This window comes from Trichosurus vulpecula, chromosome 3, assembly GCF_011100635.1.
Source record: "Trichosurus vulpecula isolate mTriVul1 chromosome 3, mTriVul1.pri, whole genome shotgun sequence".
Classification (NCBI taxonomy): domain Eukaryota; kingdom Metazoa; phylum Chordata; class Mammalia; order Diprotodontia; family Phalangeridae; genus Trichosurus; species Trichosurus vulpecula.
Window position 1 is genome coordinate 189,245,596 of NC_050575.1, and position 16,982 is coordinate 189,262,577.

The 16,982-nt window shown below is 39.9% G+C and overlaps 1 protein-coding gene across 2 annotated transcripts in view; it reads left to right on the plus strand.

Annotated features, from left to right (window-relative positions):
* Positions 1 to 29: 29 nt before the first annotated feature.
* Positions 30 to 16,982, plus strand: part of LOC118844899 (serine/threonine-protein phosphatase 4 regulatory subunit 1-like) — an 81,111-nt gene continuing 64,158 nt past the window's right edge. Inside the window, exons 1-2 of one of the 2 annotated variants that reach the window (XM_036752915.1) lie at positions 30 to 283; positions 595 to 639. In XM_036752915.1, the coding sequence (XP_036608810.1) occupies positions 277 to 283; positions 595 to 639 (52 nt within the window). In that variant the 5' untranslated portion in view covers positions 30 to 276. The remainder of the gene's footprint in view (positions 284 to 594; positions 640 to 16,982) is intronic. The other variant, XM_036752916.1, reaches the window with a different exon arrangement.

Consider the following 16,982-nt stretch of genomic DNA (forward strand, 5'->3'; position numbering starts at 1 on the left):
CCTCGGGAGCCACCTTCGCCTGCAGGGAGGGGGGAGGAGGCGGGCGTCGGACGCGGCTTTTCCCAAATTTCCGCGAGCTCCGGGCGGGGAGGAGCCCCCCGAGGCTTCTTCGTCACTCCTCCCCCTCGGCCCCAGCCGGGTGCCCGGCGTGCGGAGGCGGGGCGAGGGGATGGGTCGGGAGGAGTTGGCCGCTCCTCCCCTCCGCCCGGCTCGCCCAGTGGGTCTCCCTCCCTCTCCCCCCGCCCCTGGCCCCGCTTCCTTCAGGCCCATTTCAAGATGGCGGGTGAGTGGAGCTGAGACTCCTTTGGCAGCAGCTGTTGCTGCTTCTTCCTCCTCCTCTTCCTACTTGTCCTTCTCCTCTTCCTCCTCCTCCTCCTCTTCCTCCTCTTCCTCCTTCTGTCACTCCTCGTCGTCCTGCTCGTCTTCCACCCTCCTCTTCCAACCTCCCGCTGGGTTCGGGCGGGCGAGGCTCCTGCCGCAGCCCTGGCCGTCCCGGATCCAGCCGTCCCCGGGTTCTCCCGCCTGTCCCTTCCCCAGCCCCGCTCCAGGTGCTCCCTGCGCCGCTGGTGATCTCTTATCTCTCTTGGTTTTCAGAGATCCCCTTGTATTTTGTGGACTTGCAGGATGACTTAGATGATTGTAAGTAACAGTTCTGGCTTCCCCTCCCTCGTCCTCCTCCTCCGTCCCTGGCCCTCGGAGGGCCCCTCCCTCCCCGCTGCCCTCCCTGCAGTTTTGGGGGTGCGAGTGAGGCGACCCGGGGGGGACACCCCTTCCCCCTCTTTCTGCCCCCCCACTTCTCCACTTGGATTGTGATGGTGACAGTTTCTCGGTTTATGGAAGTGACAGGCTCCTCACTCCTGTCTGGGGTCCTGTTTGGACTTGGGGGCTTGGGGGAGGGGCGTGCACAGGGAGAGGAGGGGGTGTCTCTTCACGACCATTTTGGGGAGTGGGCACGATCCTTCCTCTTGAAGGTCTCCTGCATTCTCGCAAAAGGGGAATTGGGCGGTGGGGGGGGGGACGCCTTGCGCCCTCATTTCCAGCTGGGGGGGTCATGTGTGCCTGCATGCAGACAGCAGGATAGTTCTAATTCCGAGTTTATTTAGGTAGGGGAGGGAATGGAGTGAGGAGGGGGAGTCTTCGATTTCTTGAAGGATTCCTTGTTCTGGTAGGAGGGTGGTTTGAATTGCCTTGTGTGTTCCCGTGGGACCTTTGAAAGAGTTGGAGACCCACAGTAATGTACGAGTTTGACTGAATGAGGAGTTTCAGTACTGGCAAAGTAATTAGTGGATTTGTAAAAGTGCTCTTGAGAGAAAGCTTGGTACTCTGGAATTAGTGCTGGTTTCTGTATTCAGAGGTTCACGTTATGCCTTTGTCACTGATTTATCCCTGTGACCCTAGGCAAGTCACTTTTCTTCTCTGGGACTGGATTTCGTCTTCTGTGAAATGATGGGATTGGACTATAAGGCTCTTAAGAATTCTACTGTAGCTATATGATCCTGTGATTTGGATTGTTTCTGATTTCTTCCTACTTATTGATCCCTCCCTAAGGAGAGAGGTTTTTTTTGTTTTTATGTTTAATGAAATCATTTTAAAGTCATGTTTTGAATTAGAATCTTCCTTGGGAAATTTTTCACACGTGTTTTATAAGGAATTGGTACTTTCATTTCATGAAAAAATGGAGGGGTGAGGAAAACATTAAATGTCATTCGCATAATTAAAAATTGTTTCTTTTAAGAAATACATACATTATCTTCCCTGATAATACTCCACTATATCTTTAAGGATCATATTCTAAATTCTGTTTTTTGGATATGCATGTCATGAAGAGTAGGAGTTACTTTACAAGAGTAAAAAACAGTTTTTGTTGGCATTTTTCATTGTCCTTTTAAAAATATTCCTACCCCTTATTAATGGTACATACTAAGTATCCAAGATTTAGAAATCAATGTTGGTATAAATAAGACAGGTAAAGAGAAACTTGTAAGACAAGCTACTTTAACTGGATCCAAGGTTCCATTTGTGAGGAGTTGGGATAATTTTGTTTCTGCACTGCATATGTGCTTTTTAGCTATTTTTTAATTAGTTGGGTGCAGTGGTGAGCCTTTTGACTTAAGCTCAGAGCTTTTAATAGGTGCTTACTATTTGTTGATAATGTTTGAGATTTTATTTTCTTACTCTTTATTTTATGAGTCTTAGTCAAATTTGACTTTTTTAGTAGCATGAAGCATGATGACTTAGCCTTTGAGTCAATCATACTAGAAAAGTGTATTTTAAATTAGCTAGCATAGTAAAGCAATGTAAGTTCCTTTCCTTTAAAGTAGCAGGTATAGAGATAGCTTTATATCTAGCACCATATTTGGTTTCATATAGGTGAGATGGAGCTTCCATCCTGGTATCTCTTGAATGCTAAAGACATCCTGGTCATGATAAAAATGTTTATACAGTTGGTAGACTAGAGCTCTGTGCTATGGTCTTAAGAAGATGCCTTCTGAAAAGTTTTTTATGAAGACTAAGAATTTAAATTTGTCTCCAAGATATTTTGTATATGTACAGGTTTTACTTGCTCAGACAGGTGACATTGTTTTTCTACACTTATGCTTGGGAAAAATTCCAAAATCTTGTATTCAGACCCTAACATTTGCAGACTTATGTAAAGATGACACTTTAGTTCTAAATGATTCATGGCGGGACTCTAATATTTTTGGAGGTAGCTTATGATGAAGTTTACAATTTATTTTACATGAGTGGAGCTATAAGTGCCCATGTTGCCAAGCATGAAAAATGATTGTGCCTAAAGTAATAACATCCAGAATGAGGGCACAGATTTAAAATTTGGATTGGACAATGCAATAGTATACAAAATTATAAAATCATAGAATTTCAGAAGCAAGAAGAATTATACTCAAATAAAATGAACTTTGTGAGCAAAACATTCTATTTTAACTACTCAGTTTGCTCCCAAGTTGGTACTAAATTGTCAGAATTTTACAGTAAATGATGAAGGAGATGGTTTCAGAAAAACCTAGGAAGACTTATATAAATTGATGCATAGCGATGTAAACAGAACCAGCACAGTTTACACAGTAAGAGCAAAATTGTAAAGATGAATCAACTATGAGAGACTTTGTAACTGATCACCACAGTGACCCACCACAATTCCAAAGGATTCATGATGAAACATGCTATCCATCTCCAGATAGAAAACTTATGGACTCAGAGTACAAAGTGAAGCAGTTTTTTAAATTAATCAATTTATTTTTAAATAGTTTTCAACATTCATTTCCATGGGATTTTGAGTTTTAAATTTTCTCCCTCACCCTCCTTTTCCTCCCCCCTCCCCAAGACAGTGTGCAGTCTGATATGGGCTTATATATACATGTTGTATAGTCATGTTGTAAAGAAGAATTAGAACCAATGGGAGAAACCACATGAAAGGAGAACAAATAGTATGCTTTGATCTGTATTTAGACTCCATGGTTCTTTTTCTGGATGTGGATAGCATTTTCCATCATGAGCCCTTTGGAGTTGTCTTACATCCTCGCATTGCTGAGAAGAGCCAGGACTATGAAAGTTAGTCATCGCACAGTGTGGCAGTTACTGTGTACAATGTTGTTCTGGTTCCGCTCACTTCACTCAGTATCAGTTCATATATGTCTTTCCAGGTTTTTCTAAAGTCTGCCTGCTCATCACTTCTTATATAGCACAATAGTTTTCCATTACATGCATGTACCACAATTTTTTAAGCCATTCCCCACCTGACGGGCATCCCCTCATTTTCCAATTTTTTGTCACCACAAAAAGAACTGCTACAAATATTTTTGTACATGTGGGTCCTTTTCCCATTTTTATGATTTGGGATACAGATCTAGAAGTGGTATTGTTGGGTCAAGGAGTATGCACATTTTTATAGCCCTTTGGGCAAAGTTCCACATTGCTCTCCAGAATGGTTGGATCAGTTCACAACTCCACCAACAATGCATTAGTGTTCCAATTTTCCCACATCTTCACCAACATTTATCATTTTCCTGTTTTGTTATGTTAACCAATCTGACAGGTGTGATGTGGTATCTCAAAGTTGTTTTGATTTGCATTTCTCTAATCAATAGTGATTTAGAGCATTTTTTCATATGACTATAGATAGCTTTAATTTCGTGAAGCATTTTTTTCTCTTTTTCTTGCCATTTTCCCCCTTCTGGTGTGTAAATTTGTTTTGCATGACTTTCTATTTGCAATGGATTTTCTCTTTCTTGCCTTCTCAATGGGTGAAGGGAGAGAATTTGGAACTGAAAATAAAATAAAATTGAATTTTAAGAAAAGAATCTAAAAGAAACAGATGTGTTAAATCTATGTTGAATTTCCATTCCATAACTTTTTAAAAATGAAGAGAAGCTCTCTTCTCTGAGCTAGTGTTTTAGCCATTCCAGGTGGTTCTTCATTCTATTATTGAAAAAACATAGTGCCTACCATATGTAAAAAGAACTATAATGGATGACACTTACATTGTAATAAGGAACATGTGAAGACATATACACAAATAAATGATACAAGGGAAGGTATGTTAAGTGTCCCGGAGAGGTCCAAGCAAAGTGCTGTGAGAAATATGATGAGAGAAAAATTGTTTTCAGTTGGAGCAGAAGAAGAGTGTTCATGGAGAAGACAGCTTTAGGGAGAGGACTGGTGTTTCAACAATCCGGCTAGCAGCTGTTGTGGGGATGAAAGACCAATACAGGCCCAACAACCAGCATGCTGCCAAAGCCCATGTTCTTTTGATCTGCTTTACTAAGGAAAGCAACGTTAAGGGGTTAACAAGCTTATTTTAATCCATCATACAAAAATATCACTCATTTAGTTCAGGGGAAAAAGCCAGCACCCTGAACTTCAGAGCAGAATACAAACAAATTACAAACATTGATAAACCTTGTCTGATTCAAATGCCAATGCGTAGTTACCAGAGTTTAACAAAGTCTCAACATCCGGGTTACGAGCTGGAGGGCTCTTAGCTACAGCTGCCCGGAGTCTTCGCATGGAGTCTTCGCATCACACATCAGCGCGCACCACCAAGAGTGAGAGCCCTGCGCAAATAGTTCTGTCTTCTCTTCTTATGTGGTTCAGACGTCATCAAACGTCATCTGAATGACCAGAACTTAGGCTCCTGTGATTGGCTCTTGAGTTAGCACCTCCCCTTAGTACCCTGGGAGCTTCATACCCACATAGGCTTAGCACCTCATAGGGGTTTGGGCCTGGGGCTTAGCACCTAGTAAGACTCAATGAAATACACTGAATTACTCAAAGGAAACAAAAGCCAAACTCTTCTAGGGCACTTGGTTGAACTGAGTGCTAAGAGCCCATTTTGCTTACCAACACAACTGGACTAGAGCAGCTGAAACACCTGGAAATGGAGAGTAGTGGGGGGGGGGGGGGTAAGTGGTAAGACGTTAGGACCCCTCAGTCTCTACCACTGGCTGTGCTTGAAAAAACAAACAAGGAAGACCAGAGTGTGTTTTCAAATATGCAGTTGTCACCCACCTTGTTATATTGTCATAATTGCTCAGCCCCTTGGTGTCCTTCATACCTAAGAACACAAGTGCTTCCCATGCGTGAAATTTTTCCCAAAAATAGGAGCAACCCCAGGGAAAGATGTGTAGGGAAAACCTTTTATTCAGGTAACGAGATACCCAGAACTCTCCTGTTCTGTCACATAGCAGTCTAACCTGTCTCTATTTCCCTTTTTTCAGCAAAATTCCTTCCATAGCCACAGTATAAGGGCAAGTTCAGTTATACCAGTCCAGAGGGCTTGGTTCTCCTAGCTTTTATATGTTGCCTACAAGCAATCTGAGAAAAAGATCAAGTCTGTGTCTTCCTAGAACTTTTATGGTCACCACTGTGTTCCTTTGCTCCAACAACTCAACTTTCCTTCTCCAATCCTGGTAACAATGGTATGAGCAAAGAAGCAGACAAAGAAGAATCTAGATTGAGAATGGGGGAAAGACCAAGTAGTCCATTTTGGCTGGAACATAGATTACGTGAAAGGAGTGGTGTGGCATAAGGCTAAAAAGAAAGGCTGAAGTCAGATTGTGGAAGACCTTGAATCAAGATGAGAATATTTTACTTAATATTATGTGATGAGCCAATTAGGGTTTTTGAGAGATGTGATCAAGTGTTGCATTATGAAGACTGATCATTGATTTCAAAGACTTTGAATAGGAAATAGATTGAAGATAGGAAAAACAGAAGACAACTATTGTAGTTTAGGCATGAAGAAATAAGAGTAGTCATCGTGACTCTGGAAGGGAAAATACATGTAGAGATATGTTGCAGATATACAATCAGTTGTACTTGACAAATGAATAGATGTAGGTAGGGGCTGATGAAGAAAAAAGAGTCAGAGGCCTTGTGGTTATGAGCCTAGTTAACTGGAATGGTAGTGGTGACATCAGTAGAAATAGAAGATTTGGGGAAAAGGAGGACATTATAGACTGATTGAGTTTGAGGTGTCAGCAACACATCAGGAAGTCGTCTTGCCACGAGCCTCTCCTCACTCTAAGCTGTCTTCTGCTAAGCTGTGAAAGTGATCTTCCTAAAGCCCAGGGCTGACCATGTCACTTCCACCAATCCCTAAATAAACTAGTGGTTCCCATTACTTCCAAGATCGAGTATCAAAACCTCTGTTTGGTATTCAAAACCCTTCATAACCTGCCCTTTCCTTACCTTTCCATTCTTCTTACATCTTATACTTCCCCATACAATCTACAGTGGACTGGCTACATGTTATTCTTCACACAAGACACTCCATCTACCAACTCTGAGCAATTGCGCTGGCTATCTCCCATGCCTGGGCTCTCTTATGGGCCCCTTTCTTTTTTCCTTTTACACTATTTTATTTGGGGATCTCATCAGCTCCCATGGATTCAATTATCTTTATGTTGATGATTCTCAAATCTATTTATCCAACCCTAACATCTCTATGGAACTCTAGGCTTGTATCTCCACCTGCCTATCAGACATCTGGACCTGGATATCCAGTAGACATTGTAAATTCAACATGTCCAGAACTGAACTCATTGTCTTTCAACCAACCCTCCCCACCTCTTTCAAACTTCTCTATTATGGTTGAAGATAGCCCCATCCTCCTAGTCTCTGGGGCTTACAACCTAGGTATCATCCTCAACTCCTCACAGTTGCCTACCCCTCTTGTTGCCAAGGTCTATTGATTTCTTCTTTGCAACCTTTCTCAAATATGTCCCCTTTTCTCTTCTGATACTGCCATCCCCTAGTGCAGGCCCACATCTCCACCTGGACTATTTCAGTAGCCTGCTGCTTTGGTCTACCTGCCACAGGTCTCTCCCTACTCCAGTTTATCATCATTCAACTACCACAGTGATTTTCCTAAAGTGCTGATCCAACCACATCATCCCCTTACTCAGTAAATTGTAGTGGCTTCCAAGTACCCCTGGGATCAAATACAAAATCCTCTGACATTCAAAACCCTTCATAATCCAGCTTTCCCTCTCTCATCTTTCCACCATTACCACTACCCCACATACTCCTTAATGCAATGACACTAGCCTCCTTGCTGTTCTTGAACAAGTTCCCTCTCTCTGGGTATTTTCTCTGGCTGTCTGTCTGCCTTGAATACTCTCTCTCCTCATCTCCAACCCCTGGCTTCATTTAAGTACTAGTTAAAGTCTCACCTTCTATAGGAAGCCTTTCCCAACCCCTCTTAATTCTATTTCCTTCCCTCTGTTGATTATTTCCTATATCTCCTGTGTATATAGCTTGATTATACGTAATTGTTTGCATGTTTCTCATTAGACTGTGAGCTCCTTGAGGTCACAGACTGCCGTTTACCTTTCTTTGTATACCAGTGCTTAGTGCAATGCCTGGTGCATAGTAGGAATTTGTTGGCTGACCTGCCAGCAATTAGGATCCTGAAGCTCTGTAGAGAAGTTGAAGGTTGAGTTAAAGATTTCTGATTAATTATCATAGATGGGATGGTTGAATGAAAATTGTAGTTAATGGACTTGGGAAGGAAAGAGTGGAGCACAGTATAGAGAGTGTAGAAAGAAAAGAGGACAAAAGATAGGACTTATGTTGGAAAGAGAATTGAATTTTGTGTTGGATGAAATCTGAAATAATTGAAGAAATAAAGGTTCAAGTTTCTGAAGATACTGATTTAATAAGCAATGCATGCCAGTTGCATAACAAATTGCCTCCTCAGCTTGGCAGTCGATCTTGAATATATAGAGAGACAAATTTCTATGCATTAAAAGAAAACAATTAACAGGCTTTAAACTAGGATACAAGATTAGGTAATCTGATTTCTAATTGGAGGAAGACTAGGGACTTAATGACTTGGCAAGGGGATGAATGAGTTTCAAGAGTTGGGAGGGGAGAAAGTGAACAGGTACAATTTCCAAAATCAGAAAAAGAGGTCCCTCTTTCCCCCTGAAGTGTCTGTATTAAATCAAGGGAACAAGGAAACAGTAATATTGAACAGTATAGGACTAGTTTTCATATAAGACACATGGGTTGCTTGAAATGTGTAATGGTGAGAAAACTCCTTGCATCAATCCTTGGATCTGACTGGGTTTCTGGTCAGCATAACCTGAAAGTCCTTAGTTAAGGGTCTTTAAGCAACAGGTATAGGTAGTCCATTTTTCCAGCCACACAGAGGTAGGTTCAAACAATGCAATAAAGTTTTCTCACAATTTTCTTAGTTGAATAAAGTTTTCTCATAAGATAGGAATTGGACTAGATCCACAATTGAATACAAAGGGAACTGAGCTAGATCCAGAATTGAGTCACAATATAAAGTCAGAATAGTTCACTCAGTTCCCACAGTTTGAATCTACACACTTGATATGTATTCTCTGCATAAACAAGAGCAAGCTATTTCATTTCTCTTGGTCCTGTTTTCCTTCATCTGTAAAATGGGTGTTGGATTAGATCAGTAGTATCAACTCAAAAGAAATGGATCCCTGTTGGCCACATGCTGACTTTGAAAACCACAAATCAACATTATTTATGTTGTGTTGTATTTTTATTTATTTTGTTAAAATATTTCCCAATTACATTTTAATCTAGTTCAGGATGCCCTAAAGAGTTTTGTGGGCAGCATGGTCTGTGAATTTGACCCCTCTAGATTAGATGACCTTAAGGGCCTTTCTAGCTGTAAATTCTGTGATTGTTGTTTTATTCCTTTTAGGGACTTGAACTGAATAGTTAATCAATAACAATAATGAACTATGCCGAATCCCCCCCCCCCTTTTTTTTTCCTAAAGTTGAATCAAATAAGTTGGTTGTTGGTTTTTTTAAAATCCATTTAGGATTAAACCAGTTCAAACCAGTTTGAACAGTAGCAGAGGCTACATACTTTCTAAATCTATTGAACTGGAATAAGTGAAGAACATAAAAATGGCATCCACATCTAATGTTTGTTTAAAACCCATTCTGATCAAATGAAGCAGCGGGGATTAGTTAAGATAGCTGTGTTTAGTCAGGAGTCCTGAGGTGTTTTACACCCTAACTCTGTACAGACAACTGTGGGCTAACCACTTAATCTTTCCTCATTTCATTTTTCCTTCCCCCTCAAGGGGGCATACCATCTTCTCCTAGTAGAGTGAAGGCATCAGTGACAAAAGTATTATAAGTCAAATTTTCCATTTTCCTCCTTTTACTTTTTTTGCACTTTTTTTTAATTCCATGAGGAAAACAGATGTTGACAATTTCCCAAAATTATCCATTTGTTTTAAAAGTAGCTTTAAACGGACTCTTTTCATCACAGATAAAGACTATTTTAAGAAAACTGCTGGGAACAGAAATCTTCACTCAGAGAACCAAAATGGCCTAACTCAGCTAACTGAGAAAAAATGTAAATTGTTGCTTCTGGTTCCAATTTCTTATTCTTGATAGGAAAGGGTGAATGATTGATCATGAAAAGAGTTTCTGTTGCATAATTGAAAAATTTTGGTGTCTCTGCCAAGATTGTCAGTCAGTAGAATTGATTTTGTGTTAGACTTTTAATATTATGAACAAAGATAAAATCTTTTTAGGCTTGAAGCATTCCCAATATTATGGTTTTTGAAAAAGGAGGAAAACAAAATAAAAATGGCTATTTGTTTTACTTTGCAACACTGAATTTATAAAACTTTTATAGGCTGCCTAGTATGGAGAAGTGTTAGCATAGTAATTGTTTCACTTATTAGAGTCTAGGTCAGTAGTGGGGAACCTGCGGTCTAGAGGCCGCATGTGACCCTCTAAGTCCTCAAGTGCGGCCTTTTGACTGAATCCAAACTTCATAGAACAGATCCTTTTATTGGGAATTTGTTCTGTGAAGTTTGGGTTTAGTCAAAGGGCCGCACTTGAGGACTTAGAGGGCCACATGCGGCCTCGAAGCTGCAGGTTCCCCACCCCTGGTCTAGTTATTCTCCCTATGTGGTACTTAAATACTTTGACCACATAATGAAAAGACAGGACTTATTTGAAAAGACCCTGATGTTGGGAAAGATGGAAGGCAAAAGAAAAAGGAGACTGCAGAGAATGAGATGGATAGACAGTGTCATGGAAACAGCGAGCATGCATTTGGACAGACTTCAAGAGGTGTTGGAGGATAGAAGGACCCAGAGTGCTGTGGTCCGTGGAGTCACAAAGAGTTGGACATGAACACTCCCAATGGTCCTTATTCCCGCCACCTTCCCGATAACATAAACTTTAGAGACATAATAGGGATAATGTCATCTGTGTAACTACTTAAAGCCTCCATGTTCTTAGATCTCAAGTAACTTGAGTATATGTTTCCTGTTGACCAGTAGCCTGAGTTATAAATAATTCTAGGCTTTGGAATCAGTGGCTACAGCCACAAATCAAAGTTGAATAGTGTGGAAAAGACTCTTGTTGCCCATGGATTGAGTTGGCGCGTGTAGCCATAGCTATGCACTGAGACAGTGAGAGCCATCTGTAGCAAATAAAGAACCATAATATGAAGATACCATATGTCACACTATTTATATAATTTATGACAGAAAAGATTAGCTTTTTTTTTTAAGAGAGAGAAACATTTTAAAAGGTTGCTACATAGAACAACATGGAGAACAAGAGTTACAGTAGTGTTACTTGTTTTAATTTGGCAAGCATTTATAAATCACCTTCTATGTACCTTGTTCTGGAAATACAAAGACAAAAACAAAACTGTTCCTACACTTGAGTTGGTCACATTCTACTTGGGGTTGGGAGGACCAACTCATAAGCTGGTAAGTAAATAGAAAATATATATGAAATAAATATAAAGTAATTGGGAGACAACACTAAGACCTGGGGGGTGACTCCCCCAGAGTCTCTTTGATAAAATCTTTGTGTAAAGGTAACACTTTAGTTAAGCCTTGAAGGGAACTAGGGATTCCAAGAGGCTGAGGTGAGAGGGGAGAACATCACAGGTTTGGGGGAGGTTGAATGCGAAGGTATGGAGGTGGAAGATTCAGTCTACTGTATAGGGAACATGAAGGAAGCCAGTTTGGCTGGAATGTCAAATGCATGTGGGAAATAATGTGAAATCCATCTGGAAATACAGACTAGAGCAGAGGTGTAAAAGATGCAAGTGCAACACTGTCGAGTGTTCCTGAACCATATTAAAATGTAATTGGGAAATATTTAACCAAAAAAACATTGATAATCTTAATATGTGGTTTTCCAAGTACAACCACAGGGATCCTTATGTATGATTTGAAATCACTAGACCAGTCAGATGCTGAAGGGCTTTAAATGTCAAAGTTGATATTTTATCCTAGAAGCAATGGGGAGCAAGTACAGCTTTTTGAACAGGGGAGTAATAGATAGTCTTACCTATACTTTAGGGATATCAGTTTGGCAGCTCTGTGGAGGATGAATTGGAGAGGAGACAGACTGGTGCTAGCAAAACCAAATTGGAGTTCCTTGGTATAGACGAAAAGGGCCTGAACTAGAGGAGTGGCCCTGTGAAAGAGCAGAATAGGATAGGTACAAAACCTGTTGTGGACGTAGACTAGATGAGACTTGGAAACTTTAGTTGAGTTGGATTAATAGGGTTGAAAACTGTAGGGCTATTTATGATTCTATGATCGTTGTCTCTGTGCTACTCTGGGAACGCTTTGAAAAAAGGTAATGAGGCAATTATTAATAAGGAAGATTGTTAAATTACACATTTAATGGAATGTTGTATATTGTAGTTTACCTAAATTTTGGCAAACTTTTTTGTAAAGTATTTTGTGCTTTTCTTATAGAGATGGATTAAACGAGAATATAATTAGATTCAGAACTCATTTGATGGCTAGATTCAAAGAGTAGTTTATGGGTCATTGTGATCTTGGCAGGACGTCTTTAGTAGAGTGCCCCAGGGATCTGGGCTTGACTCTGAACTGTTTAACTTTTTTTTTTGTTTGTTTTTTTTGGTAGGGCAATTGGAGGTTAAGTGACTTGCCCAAGGTCACACAGCTAGTACGTGCGTCAGGTGTCTGAGGCCAGATTTGAACTCAGGTCCTCCTGACTCCAGGGCCGGTCCTCTACCCACTGTGCCACCTAGCTGCCCCCGTTAACATTTTTATAAATCACTTGGATAATTGACATGGATAGTATGCTCATCAAATGTGCAGATGACAAAAAGCTGGAAAAGATAACTAACATACTGAATGAAAGTAGGGACCCTAAAAGATCTTGACCTGGTAGAGCATTAGTTTGAATCTAATTAGACAAAATTAAATGGGGATAAATGTAAGTTTTATCCTTGGTACAAAGAGATCAACTTCACAAGTACAGGTAAGGGAGGCATGCTTATATATTTAGTTATTTTGAAAAAGATCTAGCAGTTTTTGTAGACTGAATGCCCAATATGAGTCAACAGTTTATTGTGGAAGCCAAAAGACCTAATACAGTCTTGGGCTTCATTGAGAGGCTAGCTTCTAGGCACAGAAAAAGTTCACTGTACTTTGCCCTCATCAGACCTCATTTGGAGTATTGTGTTTAATTCTTTATGGGTACCTCCTTTAAAGAAAGACATCATGGAGTGGTTTAAGAAAGACAAGCTGGTTAGTATCCAGAGAAGGACACCAGGATAGTGAAGGTCCTTGAGTCATTGGCTTATCAGGATCAGTTGAAGGAAATGGACACATTTAGCCTGGAGAAGAGAAAACTAAGAGGGATACATGATAGCTTTCTTCAAATATTTTGAAGGGCTGTTATTTGGAGGAGAGAATTGTTGACTTGTTCTGTTTGGTGTCAAAGGGTGGAATTGGGAACAATGGATAGATTTTGCAAAGAGGCAAATTTAGGGTTGAGGTTAGGAAAAAACCTACCACATAGAGCTGTCCAAAATTGGTCCCCCCGGTTGGAGGTCTTTAAGAAGAGGCTGGATGACCACTTGTTGGGAATGTTGATAGTGGGGGATTCCTTTCATATATGGGTTGGATTAGATGAATGTTGGTGTCCTTTTCAACTGTCAAATTTTGTGATTCTGGGAATGGATTGTTTGAGTTTTCCAAAAACTTTTAGAGCAGCTAATATTATACTAGACCATTCCGAAGGTCTATTTTGCCTTTAAATTTGCCACTAAGATCATCCAAGGGAGAACTTGTTACCCTCTTCTTAGAGTTGTTAGCCTTAAAAGATCAGGGTTATACATTAAGCATTTGCTAGTTTCCCTTCATAACCTATTATGATGTTATTGGTTAAAAAGATCAGAACTTAATTCATATATCTTTAGAACTGGAAGATACTTTAAAGGTCATTTAGTCTAATGCTATCATTTTATTTTTATTGTTTTTTGTTTTTTTATTAGTTAATTCATTTATTTTTAGTTTCCAACATTCACTTCCATAAGTTTTAAATTCCCCCCCCCCACGCCCCACCAAGATGGCATGCAATCTGATATAGGCTGTACATATACATTCCTATTAAACATATTTTCATATTAGTCATGTTGTATAGAAGAATTAGAATGAATGGGAGAAACCATGAGAAAGAAAAACAAAACAAAAAAGAAAATAGTCTGCTTCACTCTGCATTCAGGCTCCATAGTTCTTTCTCTGTATGTGGATGGCATTTTCCATCATGAGTCCTTTGGAATTGTTTTAGGTCCTTGCATTGAACAGCAATATTGTTTTAAGAATGCCTTTGAGCAAACAAGTTATTTTTACTATTATAAATACCTAAATTAACTATTCTGGACATGTGAAAAAAAGATACTATCTGCATCCAGAGAAAGAAATGATAAATAAAAGTATGCATTGAATAATTTTACACATATAAACCTATTTGTGTCTAATGTTAGCCATCTCTAGGGTGGGAAGAAAAAAAAAGAAATTTACAAGATAACTTTGTTGTATATTTGAAAGGAATAGCAAATTGTGCATAGTAGATTTATAGTTTTATATGCAATCTTTTTTTTATTGTACTATGTTATGGAAATACTTTTTTATTCCATAAATTAGAAAAAAAAGAATTTAAAAACCTTGAAGGCAGGAATTGCCATTCTTTTTATTTATATTTGTATCCCCAGTGATTAGCACAGTGCCAGGCACTTAGTAAAGTACTTAAAAATGCCAGCTGCCTGCTTGCCTGCCTTGTGTGTTACGATTTCTAAGTTCTTCATGACCTTGATCTCTCTTTTGGGGATATGGCCCAGACTGTTGTCCTTCCTAAAACGTTGCACCCAGAATTGAAGGCAGCAGCCCTGATGTGGTCTGGACACAGCAGAGTACAGTGGAATTCTTACCTACCTCATTCTGCATACTTTTTTTTTTCATCTTCAAAAGGATATTTATTTATTTTTTATTTAATATATTTAGTTTTCAGCATTGATTTTCGCAAGAGTTTGAATTACAAATTTTCTCCCCATTTCTACCCTCCCCCCCACTCCAAGATGGCGTATATTCTGGTTGCCCTGTTCCCCAGTCAGCCCTCCCTTCTGTTATCCCGCTCCCCTCCCATCCCCCTTTTCCCTTTCTTTCTTGTAGGGCAAGACAAATTTCTACGCCCCATTGCCTGTGTATCTTATTTTCTAGATGTGTGCACAAACTTTTTGTTTGTTTGTTTTTGAACATCTGTTTTTAAAACTTTGAGTTCCAAATTATCTCCCCTCTTCCCTTCCCACCCACCCTCCCTAAGAAGTCAAGGAATTCAACATAGGCCACATGTGTATCATTATGTATAACCCTTCTACAATACTCATGTTGTGAAAGACTCATTATATTTTGCTCCTTCCTAACCTATCCCCCTTTATTGAATTTTCTCCCTTGACCCTGTCCCCTTTCGAAAGTGTTTGTTTTTGATTACCTCCACCCCCATCTTCCCTCCCTTCTATCATCCTCCCCTTTTTTTTATCTTCTTCCTCCTTCTTTCCTGTGGGGTAAAATACCCAATTGGGTATGTATGGTATTTCCTCCTCAGGTCAAATCTGAAGAGAGCAAGATTCACTCACTCCCCCTCACCTGACTTCTCTTCTATTCCTACAGAACTGCTTTTTCTTGCCACTTTTATGCGAGATAATTTACCCCATTCTATCTCTCCCTATCTCCCTCTCTCAATATATTCCTCTCTCATCCCTTAATTTTATTTTATTTCTTTTAGAGATCTTCCCTTCATCAACAGTTCAACTTTAGTAAGTCCCTTGCAATTTCTTTTTCTTGATTACCTTTTCATGCTTCTCTTGATTCTTGTGTTTGAAAGTCAAATTTTCTATTCAGCTCTGGTCTTTTCACTGAGAAAGCTTGAAAAGTCCTCTATTTTATTGAAAGTCAATATTTTGCCTTGGAGCATGATACTCAGTTTTGCTGGGTAGGTGATTCTTGATTTTAATCCTAGCTCCATTGACCTCCAGAATATCTTATTCCAAGCCCTTTGATCTCTTAATGTAGAAGCTGCTAGATCTTGGGTTATTCTGATTGGGTTTCCACAATACTCAAATTGTTTCTTTCTGGTTGCTTGCAGTATTTTCTCCTTTATCTGGGAGCTCTGGAATTTGGTGACAATATTCCTAGGAGATTTCTTTTTGGGATCTATTTGAAGAGGCAATCTGTGGATTCTTTCAATTTCTATTTTGCCCTGTGGCTCTAGAATATCAGGGCAGTTCTCCTTGATAATTTCTTGAAAGATGCTATCTAGGCTCTTTTTTTGATCATGGCTTTCAGGTAGTCCAATAATTTTAAAATTATTTCTCCTGGATCTATTTTCCAGGTCAGTGGCTTTTCCAATGAGATATTTCACATTGTCTTCCATTTTTTCATTCCTTTGGTTCTGTTTCATAATATCTTGATTTCTCATCAAGTCACTAGCTTCCACTTGCTCCAATCTCATTTTGAAGGTGGTATTTTCTTCAGTGGTCTTTTGGACCTCCTTTTCCATTTGGCTAATTTTGCCTTTCAAGGCATTCTTCTCCCCATTGGCTTTTTGGAGCTCTTTTGCCATTTGAGTTAGTCTATTTTTTAAGGTGTTGTTTTCTTCAGTGTATTTTTCAGCATTTTTTTTTGGGTCTCCTTTAGCAAGTCATTGACTTGTTTTTCATTGTTTTCTCACATCCTTCTCATGTCTCTTCCCAATTTTTCCTCTACTTCTCTAACTTGCTTTTCCAAATCCTTTTTGAGCTCTTCCATGGCCTGAGACCAGTTCATGTTTTTCTTGGAGGCTTTTGTTGTAGACTCTTTGACTTTGTTGACTTTTTCCGGCTGTATGTTTTGTTCTTCTTTGTTACCAAAGTAAGATTCCAAAGTCTGAGACTGAATCTGGGTGCGTTTTCGCTGCCTGGCCATATTCCCAACCAACTTATTTGACCCTTGAGTTTTTCAGCGGGGTATGACTGCTTGTAGACTATGTTCCACGCTTGGGGGGATGCGCCAGCTCTGTCACAGCAGCACTCTTCCTTCCCCAAGAACCCCCAACCCAGACTGGACTTAGATCTTCAGCAGGCTCTGCACTCCTGCTCTGATCTGCTGCTTAATTCCTCCCACCAGGTGGGCCTG